Source organism: Xenopus tropicalis, chromosome 4 (assembly GCF_000004195.4).
Source record: "Xenopus tropicalis strain Nigerian chromosome 4, UCB_Xtro_10.0, whole genome shotgun sequence".
NCBI classification, from domain to species: Eukaryota; Metazoa; Chordata; class Amphibia; order Anura; family Pipidae; genus Xenopus; species Xenopus tropicalis.
In genome coordinates, this window is record NC_030680.2 from 115,051,163 (window position 1) to 115,072,233 (window position 21,071).

General features: G+C 39.9%; 1 protein-coding gene across 5 annotated transcripts; it reads left to right on the forward strand.

The window, feature by feature from the left end:
* Positions 1-402: 402 nt before the first annotated feature.
* Positions 403-20,445, forward strand: serhl (serine hydrolase-like (pseudogene)). Of its 5 annotated transcripts, NM_001008070.1 has the most exon segments (14): positions 403-442; positions 5,457-5,517; positions 6,927-7,076; positions 8,005-8,118; positions 9,580-9,621; positions 9,789-9,808; positions 10,710-10,784; positions 11,508-11,608; positions 13,334-13,413; positions 15,913-15,947; positions 16,235-16,311; positions 17,658-17,745; positions 18,990-19,267; positions 19,554-20,445. In NM_001008070.1, coding segments are annotated over 12 exon segments (888 nt in total). In that variant the 5' UTR covers positions 403-442; positions 5,457-5,492; the 3' UTR covers positions 19,071-19,267; positions 19,554-20,445.
* Positions 20,446-21,071: the final 626 nt, after the last annotated feature.

Genomic DNA, 21,071 nt, shown 5'->3' on the forward strand with positions numbered 1-21,071 from the left:
CAAAGGGAGCCGGTAACGTACGGCCCAGTCTCCCACCCGAAAGCCCCCGGTCTCTGCGGGGTACAGTATTTAACTTAATCCTCGGGCACCAGATGCTCAGTGGGCCAACAGAAAGGACCGCCCACGAAGCTCAGTACGGCGGTGATAGGTCAAATAGTGTATTGCGCTCTGCTGATTTGCTGCTGGGTGTGTAGCTTTCGGATCTGCAGGCCACGCCCCCTCACTGTAAATTGATTGACAGTACTAGTGCTCTTAACGTCGAAGGCTATGGGACTACTTTTCCAGGCAGTGGGACTGGTGTTGGTTGCTGGGAAGTTTAGCTGTCCGGTTATCACAGGCTGTAAATCAGAGCTATAGGTAGTATAAAAGGCCCAGAGAGAAGGGGGAGGGCTGGCTAGAAGGGAGAAAGCAACCGAACAGCATCTGAAGAAGGACTGAGAAAGTGGGTTGAAGTGTTGGAATTCGGGGAGGGGGTGGGCTGGGACTTGAAGACAAAGGGTGGGATTTGAAAGGAATGTGGGGATAGAGATTTCGGGAACAGAGGAATAAACAGTGAGTGGGGATGGGAAGGAAAATGCAGGGCAAGTACATTATAGGGAATAGGAACCCAGGGCTCGTACATTATAGGGAATAGGAACCCAGGGCACATACATTATAGGGAATAGGAACCCAGGGCTCGTACATTATAGGGAATAGGAACCCAGGGCACGTACATTATAGGGAATAGGAACCCAGGGCTCGTACATTATAGGGAATAGGAACCCAGGGCACATACATTATAGGGAATAGGAACCCAGGGCTCGTACATTATAGGGAATAGGAACCCAGGGCACGTACATTATAGGGAATAGGAACCCAGGGCTCGTACATTATAGGGAATAGGAACCCAGGGCTCGTACATTATAGGGAATAGGAACCCAGGGCTCGTACATTATAGGGAATAGGAACCCAGGGCTCGTACATTATAGGGAATAGGAACCCAGGGCACGTACATTATAGGGAATAGGAACCCAGGGCTCGTACATTATAGGGAATAGGAACCCAGGGCTCGTACATTATAGGGAATAGGAACCCAGGGCACGTACATTATAGGGAATAGGAACCCAGGGCACCTACATTATAGGGAATAGGAACCCAGGGCACGTACATTATAGGGAATAGGAACCCAGGGCACATACATTATAGGGAATAGGAACCCAGGGCACGTACATTATAGGGAATAGGAACCCAGGGCTCGTACATTATAGGGAATAGGAACCCAGGGCTTGTACATTATAGGGAATAGGAATCCGGGGCTCGTACATTATAGGGAATAGGAACCCAGGGCACGTACATTATAGGGAATAGGAACCCAGGGCTCGTACATTATAGGGAATAGGAACCCAGGGCACGTACATTATAGGGAATAGGAACCCAGGGCATGTACATTATAGGGAACAGAAACCCAAGGCACATATGTACATTATAGGCAAGAGGAACCCAGGGCTCAGTAACTGACAGAGTGCTGGAACGAAGACTCTATAGCATTATTTGAAATTTGTACTATAAGTTTGATTGCACTGAGGTGTGTTTACTAATCAGCATTGAAAAATTACTACACTATATTTTTTTCTCTCCTTTTTTCTTCTCTTGTCTTTCTTTCTTTGCCTCTTTTCTATCTTCTTTCTTTCCTTCCCTGCTCATTATAGATGGTGCGTCACAGACTAATGTTTATCATTTGCCTCCAAATCTTTTTCTCTTTTCTTCGCTTTGATCATGTAGCCCAGTAATCCCCAACCAGTGGCTTGTGAGCAATATGTTGCTTGCCAACCCATTAGATGTTGTTCCCAGTGGTCTCAAAGTAGGGACTTATTTTTGAATTTCAAGCTAGGAAGCAAGTTTTGGTTGCATAAAACCCAATGCAAAGTCAAACTGAGCCTTCTATAGGCTGCCAGTCCACATAGGGGCTTCCAAATAGCCATTTATAGCTCTTATTTGCACCGCCAGGAACTTTTTCCATGCTTGTGTTGCTCCCCAACACTTTTTGCATTTGAATGTGGCTTACGGGTATAAAAGGTTGGGGATCCCTGATGTAGCCTATTACTTGATTTTTAACTTCACTGAAAATATTCCATATTTGTGTAGAATAAGATGTGCCATCTAGCTGCAGTACCTCCCGCAAAGAAAAATACTATCCCCTTTTTTTTAACTACAAAAGAACCCTCATTAAAGCGTAATATGCATTCAAATATTTAATGTGCCTTGCTCCATTTTTTGTTAATAAGCCCAAGAGTCTTTTACATATTACACATGGCCTTCAATGAGATATTGTCCAGAGTGGTGTAATTATCAGGAAAATGTTTGTTTTGGTATCTTTCTATACTTGTTATACACAACGCATTCACTAACTAGGATGCTGAGCTGAATTCTTAGTCTGACAGTACAGTGACCCCCATAAATGGAACAAATTCCCTGTAGCCATTTGAGCACTGGTATTGCACACCACAGAATTCCTTAACTCTTTATCAGGCCCCATAGGGGGCAGGCCCTGATGCACACCCTGCTGGCTCTGCCACTGTTCACCCGTTTTGTCACAGCCACTGGAGGATTTTATATTATAAAATTATATTGCCCCCGTCTCTGCCTTAGGAACATCTTGAGTAGACTGGTAGATTCCATTCCAGAAGCTAATTGTAAACAGCTCCATTAGGTAACCCTTCTGGGGGCTTTTCATTTAGATTTTTAAAACAGAGGCTTGAGAAGTGCGCTTGATCATCATCAGACTGTCACTATGAAACGTAGCAGGCATAATATTTAAGAGAGAATTACCTGACAGGCAACTGTGTCCTATGTTCGTATGCAATTCCTATTTAAATCAATGGAGATCAATTCTGAGCGTTCGTCCGACAAAGCAAGTAATGACCCAATGGGGCAAAACTTCCAGAATTGTTACGTGTTCCATTATCCTAAAAGTGTCAAATCACTAAAGGAACAGTAACACCAAAAACTAAAAGTGTACCAAAGTAATTAAAAGATAATGTTTTGTTACCATATAGTGATAAAAGTTGTGTGTTTGATCCAGAAACACTGTTATAGTTTATATATAACAAGCTACTGTGTAGCCATGGGAGCAGCCATTAAAGCAGGAGAAAAGAAAAAAAGGCACAGGTTACATATCAAATAACAGATAAGCTCTGTAGAATACAATAGCCTTTTACACAGCTTATCTGCTATGTTACCTGAGTCTTTTCTTCTTTCACAGCTTAGGGCTGTGACACACGGGGAGATTAGTCGCCGCGCGACATATCTTCCTTGTCGCGGTTGACTAATCTCCCAGCAATGCCATCCCACTGGCTAGAATGTAAATCGCTGGTGGGATGGTATACGTGGTGCCATGATTCACTGAAGTTGCCTTGAGAGGAAACTTCGGCAAATCACGGCGCTGCGTATGCTATCCCACCGCCGATTTACATTCTAGCCGGTGGGATGACATGTCAGGGAGATTAGTTGCCCGCAACAGGGAAGATTTGTTGCGCGGCAACTAATCTCCCCGTGTGTCACAGCCGTTAACGGGCCATACATGCACTGATATAAATGTACAAAATGTAGTATGATTTTCAGACTGTGTGTGGGCTCAGAATTAGCATCCCGATAATTTTTGTACCATGGTGATTGGTCATTAGTTGATCGGACTAACGATAAAATCTGTGCATGTATTGTGTATCTGACGGTATCCTACACTGCATTTCCAAGAAGTCACTTTTGGAGCTACTGCCACCTCCTGACCAAGCAGTAGCTCCAAGGTTCCCCCTGTCCCCAGCATCAATAGGCGCAGCACACTTGCACCTGAAGTGATGCAATGCAGACTTCCATGAAACATGGAAAAAACACTTGTTGATTGTGTTTAAAATTGCACTTTGGTCCCTACACTTGTGCAGGTACATGTGCCCTTATATGAGCTTCTAACAATAAATATAAATGTATTTTTTACACAGAAATACCTGATTCCACAGATTGAAACTCCCCCTAAGGCTCACAGAGTAAAACTATAAAGGACATTTATTGCCATCTCAGGTGTTAAACTGCCATTGCAAATGTACCTTTGTTGCATTATGTTTTATATATGTATGTATATATGTATGTATGTAAATAAATAAAAAATGTTGCATTTAATTGAACAACACCCATTAATCAAGTAATTTGAATGGGACATACACATTAGGGTGACAAATTCCATATCACTTGGCTCCAAAAATGCTTATTGGATCACCTCCAGTGGTAGCTGAATGAAATTCCCTCTCTGGCAAAACTGTAGAAGTACTTGCGCAAGTGTGTTTTTAAGTGGAAGAAGTTGAAATATATTTATATGTAAAAACCAGATGGATTCAGTTAGGCTCCACTTCTACAGAAATCACATTTCATTATCCTATTTAATTATTATTCTTAAAAGTTAAAAGAGACAACAACTGTATATAAAGAGAATAAGAAAAAGTTTTTGCATGTTGTGTAAGGGTTCATAGCTATTCTGTGCAGTATCAGGCCCTAAGGGTTGGAGAACACCCATATTCCATGGTCAGAAAGTCTCCCTGTCATGTCCATACCAAGCACAGTTTTAACAATTCATAAGTAAGAAACTGATAGAATGGAGCATCTGTTATAGATTATGTATTTTGGGAAGGGGTTAGGGGTGGAGGTGCATAATCTGTCTATTCCCATAAACCTTTGCTAGCAGGAAAAGCATTCAGGTGGCGTTGAAAATGGAAATTTTCTATGGGCCATTAGTAGCACAGGCAGGGCAATATGTAGCTTAAAGTATGAAAGTCATTTATGTAGCAGAGATGGACTTTAGTTGCGTCTCAATTCAGCCAAAAGTGCCGGACATAAAAAAGTCATAACTATATTTTTGTTACTGCTTTATCACAGAACAGACTTTTCTGCCAGCTTTGCTGGTCTGCAAAGTGTGTCATTTGCCAAAATTATTCAATTTTTACCAGCCAAAAAGTTAATTTTGAGTGAGGATCTTTATGTGAAGGATTCCTGTGATTGTTATTAAGGCAGTAAATACAAATGTCCTGCATGTGTCAGAGAGATATTGTATCAGGCGATCTCGCCGAGAGACACAATAAATAGTATTTACATGCAGAATGAACTCCAACCCATAAACAGCGAGCTTGTTCTGATAAGAGGTGCATAAACTTAGTACGAGCCTGTGTAGTAGTCAGAGCAATGCCTGAATTTACAGTCCCACCCCATATGCATAATACAATACAGCCTGCAGACTGGGAAGCCTACGCCTTCTCATACAGGCTATAATGATTGGTTCTCTGGCAGTGGGTAGGTACTTACAATGGAAGCTGAGGGTATAGTGTAGTGTCGGGATTCTATTGCAACCATGTTAAGCTTTGTTAAACCTATTCAAGAGCAGAAACAACAACAAGAGTAGAATTCTCCTTTAACTTGTATCTTATGTCTCAAAGATTTGTGAACACCCTGTTCTGGAAAGAGGAGAACGAATGTCATCACAGATTGAAGTTTCTGGTATGTAATAACCTGAAATACCTGATTGCTTCTTTCTGACTTCCTGCCTGGGCATATCCTATGGCACATCCTATGGCACAGCCGAGCAAGTAGCAATTCTGTAACAGCAGAAGGGCTGAATTCCTTTGTGTACACATCCTACTGAATCATGTAATACATGCCACAATTATAAATAGCATTTATTCCAAAGGATTTATATACCTTTCTCTCAGAGGGCCTCAGGCATCACAGACCCTGGATCTCTCCTGCTCAAATATGTGTCTCTGTGTGTATATTAATATAAGTATATATATACACGTGTGCAGATGAAATGGGGATATTTCACTAAAGTTGCTGTCCAGATAACTAATAGAGATGTCCTAGATATAGGATGTATTATTTATATTCAGTTTATGACTGAGTTATATCCCAATAAACAGCAATAGATTCAAAATATCTACTCCTTTTTAGTCATAAGACCTGTAAAGCATAGTACTTAACCCAGGCATTATACAGGAAATAATATGTATGTATGTATATCTTTATTTACAAAGTGCTACTTATGTACACAGCGCTGTACAGTAGAATACATTAATACAAACAGGGGGTATTAAGATAATAGATAAATACAAAGTATAACAATAAATACAGATACAAGTTAAGAGTCAAAGACACAAGAGGATGGAGGTCCCTGCCCTATACCCCTTTATGTAAAAAGAGAGGATACTATAAGTCGCCAAGGAATTGCATAATCATATAAAGGCAAAAGGTCCCAGGCCTACTACATGATTTATAATATCTGCAATTTTTATTTTTTCTTTTCTTTTTTTAATTTTTTTAAAGTAGGTATTACATGATTCCCTATATAATGGATGGGTTTATTTTATAAGGCGCAAGTGAGCCATGATTCTAACTGATGACATTTCTAAGCAATATATACCTAATATATCCTAAACAATATGTATTAAATATAATGATAATAGAAAGATAACCAATGAATCCCATGGCCATAAAAAGGCATGAGGTCAAAGGCTGAGTACTGAGTGCTGCACATCTGAATAGGATGTAGAATAGTCAGATTTGTAACTTTTTTGCCATATTCCATGCTATTTGCAGTTAAAGGATTAATCATTTAATTGCATAAACGCTTAAAATCGTACTATACAATTTTTGATTAATCATCTGTATTGTTTTCAGAAATACTTAGGACAGTCCATAAGAATGAATCATTTGCAGAACTGGTTCTATAGCAGTTCAGAAGGAGCCTTTGGGGCCTCATTATGGTAGGGCTCCCCTTTGGTTCAAAGCAATATCAGTCGTAAAGGTACTAATTTTTTTAACTTGATAGGTCGGCCATCCTTGATTGACGTTTTTTTTTTCTCATTGCCCAGTCTTCTCTAATGTCAACCCTGATAACGTCTTCTTGTTAGCTCACAGCTCTGAACTGAGGATCAATGTCCCCTGGGGACACCTGGCAGCAAAATCTTGGGGGCTGCGTGAGGGACAGCTTGTTCTCTGCCTGCATGGCTGGTTGGATAATGCCAATTCCTTTAATAAACTCATTCCATTACTTCCGCAAGGTGAGGAGGGGATTGGAAACTAAATCACAGTTCTAAGTGCCATAGCAAACAGTGGCTGTTTGTCAGCAATTGGAGGCAACTGAAGGACATTTTGGGCATTCTAAAGCTGACTTTAAACGCACAGATATTGCTTTGTGCGATTTTTTGGACCATGTGTGGGCTTCAGATTATCATCTCGACAATTATCAAACCATGGTTTAGTTGATTGAATATATTAGAAAATTTCCAGCTGATAAAGATAATATCTGTGCATGTATTGTATATCTGACTGACAATATCCCTTGGTGACCTACAATGTATTTCCAGGACATTGTTGTCTGGCAATTATTAATAGTCCAAACATTGTTCAATTTGTAATTTTTAGGACTTTAATACTACAATTCCAATTGAATTAGATTGTTAAATTAAAACATATGATTGATATCTGAATGTTCGTCATCAGCCGACTAAAATCTAAACATGTATGGGTAGCTTAAGGGCAGGGGTACACGGGGAGATTAGTCGGCCAGCGACAAATCTTTGTTGTGGTGGGCGACTGCTAATTCTAGCAGTGGGATGGCATTGCAGAGAGATTAGTCGCCCACAACAATGGAGATTTGTCGCGGCATGACTAGTTTCCCCGTGTACCCCTGCCCTTATATAGAAAAGTACAGTGCCGGCTGATCCAGTATCCTATGTGTCTGGTCCTTAAGAGTGGAAAAATGTAAATCGTTTACATCTGACATACGACAAAGTGGCGTTTTGTATACCTAATTAAAAATCAGGGGTTGTTTAGGATTTTTAGGAATGACCCAAACAATTTTGGTTGCATAATTAAGATACCATCATAGTATCTTGCAACATGTATATATGTATCAAACTTGATATATGTTGTTGTTCCATGCATGTGTATCTTATGGTTCTTTGTTTTAATACCTCACTATGCAAGGTTATCATTATGTGGCCCTGGACTTCACTGGACATGGATTATCTTCCCACAAGCCTCCAGGGGCTAGATATGACTTTATTGACTTTGTCATAGATGCTTACAAAGCTTTGGTGGGTGAGTAACTTTTCTTTTTATTAGAGAAACTCAAATGGTGATAAGCATGAATTTATTTACAGCCACCCTAGGCATGCTTGATTGATGACCTTCTTTATCTTAGATCTATGTGATGGCACCCTGCTCCCTGCAAGTATGTGGGAGCAGAGGAAAGCATTTGGTGGTAACAGACAAAATGGTCCTCAGTGGAAAAGCATATGTGGGTGACACTGGCAGAGATGAGAGAGGCTGCACCTCATATACACTTCTCTTTAGCTCTTTGTTTTCTGATAGCCAGATTATTGTATCTGCTTAATCTGTTTATTTTGTATGTGTCCAAATGATTCAATATCTGAAGGGTCAGTTTGTCAGATACAGGTATCGGACCCCTTATCCGGAAACCCGTTATCCAGAAAGCTCCGAATTACGGAATGCCCGTCTCCCATAGACTCCATTTTAATCAAATAATTCAGAATTTTAAAACTGATTTCCTTTTTCTATGTAGAAAAAAAACAGAACCTTGTAATTGATTCCAACTAAGATATAAGTAATCCTTATTGGATGCAAAACAATCCTATTGGGTTTAATTTATGTTTTATTGATTTTTTAGTAGACTTTAGGTATTGAGATCCAAATTACGGAAAGACCCCTTATCCGGAATACCCTTGGTCCCGTGCATTCTGGATAATGGGTCCTATACCTGTATAAGGGTTTTCTTTGGGCTCCAGAATGAAGTGCAAAGACTTGCACCTTCCCGCTGACTGCAGCTCTGCCTGTGTTCAACAGGGCTGTACTCATGAGGCACATAGACTTCCCCTCTCCTACCATCTAATTGCATGTCATTCAGATACACAAGTTAAGGAGCACCATCGGGCACATAATGTTAAGGAGTACAGGGCTGCCTTGGGTACACCAGCACTATGCTCTGCACCTTGCACCAGATGTTTTATTTGGTTAGCTGGTAAGTAGCAGCAACCGCTCAGTTGCAAGTTCTAGGAAAATGAGCATTTAGAAATGCAATTTTGCACCCTTAGTGCAAAGCACCTGCATCTGATGATTTTATATATAAGCCCTATAGTCTTGTGTTTGACTCAATAGTTGATATAGAAAATACAATGCTACAGCATTTCCTTGTGAAAAGGTTAATGTATTAGGCCCTTTCCAAAGCCTCCAGACTGCATTGCCAGGGGTATATTTATAATAAGGCACCCGAGGGCCTGTGCCTAGGGTGGCATGTTTTGGAGGCACTTATATTTAAGTCTTTTGGGGGGTTTTTTTAAATGTCCCCAGCCTCCATAGCAGATTTCTGTAGGGTATGTGAAATATATTTATATATTTTATTTTTTTACAAATACAGCAAATAGAAAATATTTAAAAAGAATACCTGCTGCACAGGTTGCATGCTTTATATATTTATTTATTTATATATATCCTGCTCCTACTTTGTTTATCTGTTCCTTTATTGCTATCTATTTTTCTTAGCTTTAGGAAGAGAAAAGGTGACAGTGCTGGGACACAGCCTTGGTAAGTGTTTATGTTCCTTTGTTCTTGTTGGATTGAATCCGCAGTTTATCTGCCTGTGTGTGGGCCCCTGAACAACTTCCCTCAGAAGGTAGGTGTGTGTATGTTTGTGTGTGTATGTGTGTGTGTGACCACTAATGTTACTTTTTCTGTGCTCTTCTCTGTTTCAGGTGGTCTTGTGGGGACTTTAGTAAGTAATAGAAATCATGTAATATTATGGCAGCAGATTTTAAAGACAAACTCTACCCAGATAATGAAATAACATTTTGCATTAAGAAAAAAAGTCACTTTCGAAGCAATTTTCCCATATACATTGAACATTTTAAATTACCTGATTTTCAACCTCACCCCCTTGTAAGGATAAGTGCTCCTTGCCTAAGAATTCCTTACTTCCCCCTCAGATTATCTCCAACCATGACTCCAATTCCCACAATGCTTTGCATGCTTCCTCCAGCTAATCATAGAGTATAAAAGGCATTGTGGGAACTGAAGTCTTGCCTGGAGGAAAGTTGGCTTCCACCCGATGTTTGGCATTGGCAAGGTTTTTTTTTTCTTCAAATGCATCTTCTGGTTGCAGCCAAAAAGTTTAATTTCATCAAACGTTTTTCTTGGCATTTCATATCTCATCTTGACCAAAAGTTTTTGATGACACTTATTACATAGCAAGAAACAGAAAGAAAGGAGCTTTTTCTTTTCTTTTTCTTTTTATAGTATTTCCTTGATTTGTGTCAGTGTCATCTTTATTTTTTCGATCCTCATTGAGATGCTTGTAGGAATCCATGGCTGTTGACAGTTAGCACAATACCCTGTGGGGTTGTAAGTGTCAGATAATTAAATAGACTCTGGATTTGGGCCCAACAAAATAAATAATGAAATCTTAAAAAAAAAAAACCACTATATTAACTGTGCATAAATCTGCCATGCTTATGTTTCTTTCCTATGGAAGTTCTATTAACTTTATTAATAAACCATTTAATTTGGCAAAATTCTGGCCATGTCTGTAGATGCTGACATACAGTTAGAAACAAAGAGCTTGCAACTAAACATCCACCAGTGCCTGAATGTATGTTCTATAACAAACTGTTTTGCAGCTTGCCAGCATATACCCAGAAATAATAGAAAATGTTATTCTACTGGACACCTATGGATTCTATCCTCAAAGTTCGGTAAGTACAAGGACACTGGTGAGATTTACAAAAAAAATGTATTTTTATGAATAGTTTCAACTGGTTGTAAACACAGCATCATTTACCTGCACTGAAAAGTACAGCTTCCGCCTGAGTGCAGGTACATGGAGCAAAGCGTAGGTCAGCCCTTAAATGCCTACCCGACCCTAACCCGCCTGCTCCCAACCCAAACCCTACCCCACCTGGCTTCTTACCTCTATTTATACACCCGCCCCCACAATGATGTCACAAAATAGGGCGGGGCATGCCGGGCACTCGCCTATAAATTAGAGAGCCGGAAGAGGAAGCTGCCAGTGTAAGGTTGTGGATGGGGAGGGTGAGCAGAAGCGCAACACGCAGTTGATCTGGCGAGGTTGGGCCGAACCTGCCTGACCCGTGGGTTCTAGGGCAAAGGCTTACAGGGCAGATTGTCAGTCTGTGGATAAGCGCAGGATGACATTCTGCCCCTACACTGAAAAAATCTTCTGATTGTGTCTGCACCCGGAAGCATTGAATCCGCCCAGATGCAGACACAAGCAGGATCCGCAGGCTGACAATCCACCCCATGTGCCCTTGCCCCTATACATGTCTGTTACCAATTCTAAAAATGTCTATTTTTAACACAGCTTCAAACACTTCTCTAAAATGTCTAGTAAAATTGTACATAAATATAATGGAATATACAGTATCTCATTACATGTATCCAACCTGCTTCATCTGCAGCACATATTTATTAGCCATTTCAAAGACAGCATCCTCAGCTATGTCTGCACAGATGTCGCCCAAGTCCAAAAGACGTATACTCCTGGTGATGCTCTGCAGAGGTTGGTAAAATGTTCTTAAAGCACTGCATGTGGGAAGCAAAGCATAGGGATGGTTAGAAATATAATATGAAAATAATAATAATATTTGATGTAGATGACTTTTGGGTTTTTATAACTCCTTTACCCTATCCTGTTCTTAGTAAAAATGTAAGCAAATTAAAGGGTAGCTAAACCTGTTTTTTTTTCAAACTAGTTTTTCCCCTGCCCTCTTACCCCCCCCCCCCACCACCACCACATTAACCAGACTGCTCTGAATATTTGCTTTTCTCACTTTTTTTGGGATCACCCACCTTCCTTCTCTCTGCTCCCTAGTATCTGTGATTTTCTTCTCTCTCATTCAGAATCTCTTTCACCCTGTACCCAGATGGTTTTCCTGTCGGTACTCTAGTTTCCTCTCCAAAAACATAGAGGCAGGTTGATAAAATTGGCACTGATGTATGTAAATGTGACATTTGATTGCAAGCTTATTTGGGACAGGGATTGATGTATAATCTCTGTGGAGCACTGCAAAATATGGTGATGCTATGTGAATAAGGAATAATTACAGTAGTCCAGGGCAAAACTGCCAGTGCCCCACATTGCCCTTTATGTTCTGCTCCTAATTAGCATTTTTTCTTATGTTCTCATTCTTCATTCCTCATTACTTTTATGGTTTTATCTTCTTTCCTTCCTTATCTCCCCTATTGCACATCACATTTTCTTTCATTCTGAACCTTCTGCTCTGCACCCTCAGACACCTTTATTTCCCTCATGATTTGTTTTCCAAAATTTGCCTTTTCCTACACCCTCTTATGTAGCTGCTGCTTCTTTATCTTTATCCAGGTTTCCAGACAACTCTCCTCTTCACTTTTTATACAGTCCCATTCTATTATATGTACCCTCTTCTTGCCACACTCCCAACAATCAGTCCTGCCTGTGTGGTGTGATTGGACAGTCTCCTGCAAACTGTCTAGTCTTCCTGCATGGGCAAAGTAAAGCTGTGACCATCGGTCGCACGAAACATCGTCAGATCCGCCACACACAGTCAGGGCTGAAACAGCAGATAAGGAGGTAGAAACAATAGGATTTCTACCTCCTTCTGCCGATTCAGCCCTGACGGCAGATTTTGGTCAAGCGCCTTCTATGGCGCCCGATCAAAATTTTCTAACCTGGCCGATTGGCGAGTCGTCCGATATCAGCAGCTTCCTGCGATATCGGTCGACTCGCCGACATGCCATACACGCACCGAATATCGTACGAAACGAGGTTTCGTACGATAGTATCGGTGCGTGTATGGCCAGCTTTAGGAGTAAGTATAGAAACACAAAACATATTGGCTGCTGCAGAAAGCTTCTATAACTGGCAAAATGATCAACTGAGGGATCTTTTTCATTTCAGTAATGTGCAGCGTTGTCCTGATATTAATTTACCTTTATATAAATTTGGGACTGGGATTTTTTTTCTGCCCCCCCCCCCACCCCAGTTCTAACACTGCACAATTTCAAATATTTCATTGCATTTTTTTATTGTAAATCCTTGTACCTTTATTGCACACTTTTATAATATTTAATATTTGTATTTTTTTTTTGTCTATGTAAATTTGAGAGGAACACGGGTCAAAAAAATTTCATTACAGTAATGATGCTTATATGTATATGACAATAAACTTGAAACTTGAAACCTATACATGATGAAAAACGTTATATAGTTGATGGTGCACTCCATGAATTACTCTGTGTTCCCTAGGTTATTAATAGCCAACAAGTCTTTGACTGTAGAATCAGTTAAAATTCTCCTCCAACGTGGAACTAAAGAAATGCCAGATGGTATGTATGCCTTGGAGTGTTAGCAATATAGAATACCAACCATGTTATAGCTCATTCCCCTTTTATCTTAAAACTAATACAGTAACCAATATATATATAAATATTTATATTAATTTATATGTATATATCAAGAATGTGCTTCAAAGCTATGTCTCGTTTTCCTAATATAATAATTAATACACGTGCACATTAAACTTTTTTGTCTAAAGGCTAAACTACATGGGAGATTTTGATTAGATTTTGTGGATCAGATTTTATCTGACCCACAAAACTTTGTCACGCACGAGCACAACATTTTGTGGGGTCCTACAAAATCTAAGCCCCACAGCCGTAACCCAAGTTGGATCCGCTACAGTCGGAAGGGTGGGTTTTGTTCCTGCATCTACCTCTGACAGTTAATGTATCTCAATAAGAGAAAAAAAGTCTGTCAGACACCATCAGCTTTGATCTTGTCGGATGCAGATAAGATGTTAGATAGGAAAGCTTTTATGACGGTTGCACATCACATTTTTCTATCAGTCCTATTATTTTTAAACCGATGCAACAACATTTGGCTTGTAGAATGCAGTCTGTTGATCCAACACCATCCAACTAAATCTCTCCATAAAGTTTAGCTCTGGATGTTGGATCCAGAAGACAGTCGTCTGAATAAAAAATAAAATTTAGAAGGAGAAGAAGAAATATATAAGAATATAGACTGCAATATGTACAGTTCAGTATTGGTTTCCACCCAAAAACTGTACAAGTTATATAGAAAATGAAAGCAATGTGATACCCAAATTGTAGTATATAATGTATAGTATTTTATGTTTAGATGAGTTCTGTGGTTTGTAAGTAGCCAACCTAAGTGGTTATGGATTGCTGGTCATAAGGAACATGTCTGTGTTCTTAAGAGCTGATTTAGATCTCTTAGGCCATGGCACATACAGTATAATGTTTCACCACCAGTGTGCTTTCTAGCTCTCTGCGCAGCCAGATTATTCAGATGAATGGAAATGCCGGTAGTTTCCATTCATATCTACCCTACTGTACTATTTGCATAAATAGCAATATAAAAGTACAAATATACATTCATATATCTGAATAACAGGCCGCACCAAGTGGTATTAGGCTTTTATTTGCCAGCTTAGAAACAATACATGTGTCACAGGCCTTAGCTACTAGAACTGATCTTTTTTTTCTTTTACTTGGTGAAGTAACATAGTAAGTTAGGTTGAAAAAAGACGTGTGTCCATCACGTTCATCCATAATGCCTATATATAACCTGCCTAACTGCTAGTTGATCCAGAGGAAGGCAAAAAACCCCATCTGAAGCCTCATTAATTTGCTGCAGAGGGGAAAAAATTCCTTCCTGACTCCAAGATGGCAATCGGACCCGTCCCTGGATCAACTTGTACTGAGAGCTATCCCCCATAACCCTGTATTCCCTCACTTGTACTGAGAGCTATCCCCCCTACCCCTGTATTCCCTCACTTGTACTGAGAGCTATCTCCCCTACCCCTGTATTCCCTCACTTGTACTGAGAGCTATCTCCCCTACCCCTGTATTCCCTCACTTGTACTGAGAGCTATCTCCCATACCCCTGTATTCCCTCACTTGTACTGAGAGCTATCTCCCATACCCCTGTATTCCCTCACTTGTACTGAGAGCTATCTCCCCTACCCCTGTATTCCCTCACTTGTACTAAGAGCTATCTCCCATAACCCTGTATTCCCTCACTTGTACTAAGAGCTATCTCCCATAACCCTGTATTGCCTCACTTGTACTGAGAGCTATCTCCCCTACCCCTGTATTCCCTCACTTGTACTGAGAGCTATCTCCCATAACCCTGTATTCCCTCACTTGTACTGAGAGCTATCTCCCATACCCCTGTATTCCCTCACTTGTACTGAGAGCTATCTCCCCTACCCCTGTATTCCCTCACTTGTACTAAGAGCTATCTCCCATAACCCTGTATTCCCTCACTTGTACTGAGAGCTATCTCCCATACCCCTGTATTCCCTCACTTGTACTGAGAGCTATCTCCCCTACCCCTGTATTCCCTCACTTGTACTAAGAGCTATCTCCCATACCCCTGTATTCCCTCACTTGTACTAAGAGCTATCTCCCATAACCCTGTATTGCCTCACTTGTACTGAGAGCTATCTCCCCTACCCCTGTATTCCCTCACTTGTACTGAGAGCTATCTCCCATAACCCTGTATTCCCTCACTTGTACTGAGAGCTATCTCCCCTACCCCTGTATTCCCTCACTTGTACTGAGAGCTATCTCCCATAACCCTGTATTCCCTCACTTGTACTGAGAGCTATCTCCCATAACCCTGTATTCCCTCACTTGTACTAAGAGCTATCCCCCATAACCCTGTATTCCCTCACTTGCTATATACAGCCTCACAAGATCTGTTTCGTTTTCCCTGTAGCACACAAGTTTATATCCGCAACTTGACTTTGCAGTGTTTCGTAAATATGATAACTTGTTATTTTCCTCTGTCCACCCAAGGACTGACCTTCACACGGGATCCCAGAATCTGTTTGGTATGTTTTTTGTCATGCTATTGAAATTATAAGGAGGAAGTGGGCTCTATGACTGTGGGGGCTCAGAATTCAGTCCAATTGCAATATACATTTGATAGTTTCGGGAAGTGGCTAAGAATTGTTGCTTAGTTATATTACTGCTTTTTTTTTGGCAAAGTTTAAGTTAGAACAGGGTGGGGGGTACGACAGAGCAGACCCTAAGGTCCAGCCTCCCCTGCAGCTGGTTGTTATTTACCCAGTATTTGCTCATTATTTTACAAATTATATTGTGTAATTTATTCCCCCAGATGTCCATGCCACCACTAACCTTGGAGCTTTGTTGCCACATGATGAAGACTATACAAGCCAATGTCCTAGCCATCATGTGAGTTAGCAGATGATGGTCACTTTGCCTGATAACCTGCTATATTTCCAATGATCAAGAATGAAAAGAAAATCTTTTTATTGCAGTGGTTTCTTTAACAGGGTTTACAACTTCTTTGGAACTGAGAGAGAAGGGGCAAAATGTTTCTTTCATTGTAGATGTTTTTTTCTAATATTGAAGTATATATTTTCAACTATTCATATAGTCATTGACTGTTCCAATTTGATACATTAGTTGATACATTTCTTCTCTTTGACCCTGGTGAGCAGAGTCCTTGAGTTTCGTTAAAGCCAGCTGTTATAATTGATACAACAGTTGCATGTTCCACAGATGCTGCTGTGAAATGTATCAACTAATGTAGTAAACTAAACTTCTTCATTAGTGTGCCTTTAGGGCAGGGGTACACAGGGAGATTAGTCACGCCGCAACTCCATAATCTCGTTTCCCTGCAGAGCAGCCAGGATTGTAGCAGTCAGAACCAGGTTCTGAAAAAGAACTGCATACAATCTGTTTTTTTTTTTTTTTATAAAGGTTTATAAAGTATATTACAGATAGGTTTCTTTATAAAAACAGAACCAGAAAAAGTGATTTTATTGTTTTGCCATTACATAAGGCAACAGAGCTACTAGTAGCAGCTACTTGCCACGGCTGCAGAAAGAGACAATGCTGATCATTTACTGATAATTGTCTCTACATGTGTTTTAGCAGAGGCAATTCTCTGTATTGTCTATGGCAGGGTATTTTCTGGCGTTTAGTAGCCATGACAAGTAACTGCTACTAAGGGCTCTGGCACAGGGGAAAATTAGAGCCCTAAGTAGCTTTGTGTGTCTTTGTCCTTAACCTTAATTTTAGCTAAACTTCAATGTAAAAAAAAAGTCAAAAATAAAAATAGAATAGTCTTTTGTTTCAGGTTTGGGAGGTGAACAAACCATTTAAAGGTGTTGTACATCTTTTAGTTAACTTTCAGTATGATGTAGAGAGTAATAAGACAATTTGCATTTGGTCTTCATTTTTTATTTGTGGTTTTTTAATTATTTCACTTTTTGTTTAGCAGCTCTCCAGTTTGGAATTTCAGCAGTTATCTGATTGCTAGGGTGCAAATTACCTTGAATTAGAGTCTGGTGTATGAATAGGAGAAGGCCTACACAGTAGCTTCACAGAGATATAGTTATTTGGCTGCTGCTAGAGTCAGTGACCCTATTTGAAAGTTGGAATCAGAAGAATAAGACAAATAATTAAAAAATTATAAAATATAAATAATGAAGACCAGTTGAAAAGTTGCTTAAACTTGGCCATTCTAAAACATGCTTAAAGTTAACAACTCTCCCTGCTTCCTTTGTTTTCAGAGCCAGTGATGGACTAATGAGTGAGAAAGAAAACCAGTTTGATCCAAGAGATGGAACCATTTTACTGAGTCGGTGGCAAGAATACGTTGAGGTACTTTTAATATGAAATTTCTTTATATTTTCTGTCCCACAAGTGACAAATCTCCTTGTGTGACCTTGCCCTTACGCAGCGAGGTTGTACTTGCTAGATGTTATTGCCTCTTTGGGGAATATTTTTACATTCATATTTTGGTGTGAGATCTTTTATCTATAAAACTTAGGACCTGAGAGATGTTTCAGTGATCTGGATTGCCATACCTTTAAAAAATAAACCCAGTAGAATAGTTTTGCCACAGATATGGATTTATGGATCAAGTAAATTGTATTGTTTTATTACTACAGATAGGTAAGAAAATATTTTTAAAAATCTAATGATTTGCCTAAAGGGGCCTGTCACCCACACATAATAAGCTGTATAAAAAAATTGTTGTTGTTGTTAAATATGAAACACAAATATTTTTTTATTTAAAACAAGCATACCTGTTAGTATGGATGCAAATATGTATTTAAAAATCTGAGCTGTCAATCATATATTACCAGCCCTGCCTCATTGCCTTCAGCATATTACTTTCCCTTCAGCATTCAGCACTTCCTAGATATGATTGCATTTATGTATCCTGTACATGGGCATGAGTTGCCAGATTGTGGCAAATAAACAAGATTTGGGAAAGATGCAACGCTTGTCTTAATAACAGTGTTTATAAATGGCAGCTGCCTGCTTGCTGTGACTGAGGGAAACAAGATATATATAATTTATGTAGTGTAAATAAAGTTTATTTACTTCAACTAACATGATAAAAAAAAGGATTTGGAATCTTTACTTAAAGCAATAACGTCACAGAAAAACATGATTTTTTCAGAACACATCAGTTAATAGAGCTTTTCCAGCAGAATCCTGCATTGAAATCTGTTTTTTAAAAGTTCTGATTGTTTTTGTTTTTTTTATATTTCACATGGGGCAAGCCATATTCTTAATTTCCCAGGGTGCCACAGCCATGTGATGTGTACTCTGATAAACATCAGTCACACTTTACTGCTGTGCTGCAAGTTGGAGTGATATCACCCCCTCCCCTTCCCCCCAGCAGCCAATCAGATAGCAGCTCCCTGACCCCTGCATTGCTAAAAATTCTCCCATGTCCCACTTAGTGGTAGATACGAGAACAACACTCAATAGTAAAAATGAATATTACACACCAATATTTAAAGATGAATTAATAAGACTGCTATAACTATTGATATGAGAAGCTATCACTTGCCTGTGCAGTATTTCAGAATGCCTGTTTGTTCCCTACAGTGCTTCCAGCTTGCGGCTGTGAATGGAAACCATTTTGTGCACTTGAACAATGCGGAAAATGTGTCTGGGATTATCAGTAGCTTCCTGCAGAAGAAACCACACTACCACTCAAAGCTCTGAATTTCCATATCGACATATTCACATGCAGCTTTCACAGTTCCAAGTCACTTGAACACTGGCATTGCAATCCTATTCATAGGATTAGCCCAAATCCCTGGGCACATTCTGGGCACTGGCTCATTGTCTGGATCACAAGGACAACACAGACAATTGCACATTCTTATGCAGGCCCGGATTTGTGGAAAGGCCACAAAGGCCCGGGCCTAGGGCGGCACAAGTTTAGGGGCGGCATGCCGCCCCACCGCAACAGAATTTTTAAATTTGGCTCCCATACGGAGCAGTCGGGACCTCTCCCCACTGCTCCGTATGGGAGTTTAAATTGTGCGATTGCGCCTGCGCATTGATCGCGCATGCGCACTCAGGGGGAGAGGGCGCCGCGCGATTGCGCCCTCGTGGGGGGGGGGGGGCGGCCTCGGGGCGCCGCAAAGTTAAATCCGGCCCTGTTCTTATGGTGAACGCTCACTATATGGAGTAGCACTGTAGCTGTTGGGCTGTTCATCATAGAATAATATGTTCTTTAAAAAACACGTTTTTCACCTGGCAGAATTCAACACTATAGGACAGATGAACTGAAGCAGTGGATGCAAAGTGTTATATTAGTGTATATTAGGCAGAACATATATATCTGTATAACCAACCAGCATTTATCTCTTTTCTTGACTAATGACACAGAAAAAACACACGTTTTAGGGGTTATAGCTCCACAAGATATTCTTCTTAACCTCAGGATTCTCTACCACCCCAATGAGCATCTTGTGAGCTACATGGAATCATAAGCTGGTTATACTGTCAGTGTCACGTACACCTTTTAACCTTAACCTTTTGAAACCTTTTAGAAAGTAAATGTCCTATTTATTATTCCTCATCTTTAATTAGGGTTGCATTTGCAAAGGGGTCTTCAACAATTCCCTGTGCATTCTGAATGGTATCAAATATGTATAAAATAAGATATGTGGTTTCATTTATAAGGCAGTATTACGGAATAAGCTGACCAGGGATTGTTCATTGTCAGTCACATTTTTTTTTTGTGTGACTTAGGTTTTATTGAAACGTTTTACCAAAAATGAAAAGGCAAAAACATTGTAATCTATTGTACATTATAGTCTAGGCTGTTATACAGTTTTGTTAAATGGTACAGAAAGAAAACTTCCACTTACTGCAAAATTGTCATTTTAATTTAGTACTTTGTTTCATCGCATTAATGTTTTGAATCATATACAAAAGGAAATGTAACCCCGAATGGGTCATTAACATCTGTAAGAACTAATATTAAAAGGTGTCAGGGAATCTCGTTCTCAGAACTGTATACAGAGCACAATAAACAGTTGGAAAGACTTTCACAACCCTTCAATATCTGTCCATGCATTTGGCAAACTGAAATAATGCAAACAACCACAACAGTAGGTGCCACCAGTATTAGTATTTGAGAAGTGGCCCAGGTGCATAAGCCCCAGACCCCCTGGGCACAAAATGATTAGGGCCTATGGAGATGTCTGTTTCTTAAGGTTTTACTTTTATTTTTTGTCCCTGTGGATTCCAAGGATGCTTGAAGGCCCCTTTCTTTTGATTGTTGACACTGAGATTATACCCAGAACTTATTTCTAGCCACCCACACCTACTGAATAAAAATATATATGTAATATATATATATAATAAACTTCCTCTGGGAGACTTGCAGTGTTTTTATACAGGATATTCAAAAGAGATATAACAGATGAAAAACTTAGTGGAATAATCTATCTGTAACCCCTAAGGCCTATGAAAGGTTAGTATATTTGTAACAAAAGTCCTTATGTACAGGAATGTATAAAAAAAAAAAGTTAAAAACACTTGCAAGACACCTCAGTTGTGTTATTGTACCGCTGTCACCAATTTGGTCTGTACTGGGATTTGAATTAGACCCAAACAGCCCCCCACCAGACCAATAAATAGTGTCATTTTCCAGCAGCCCCTCTGGCATT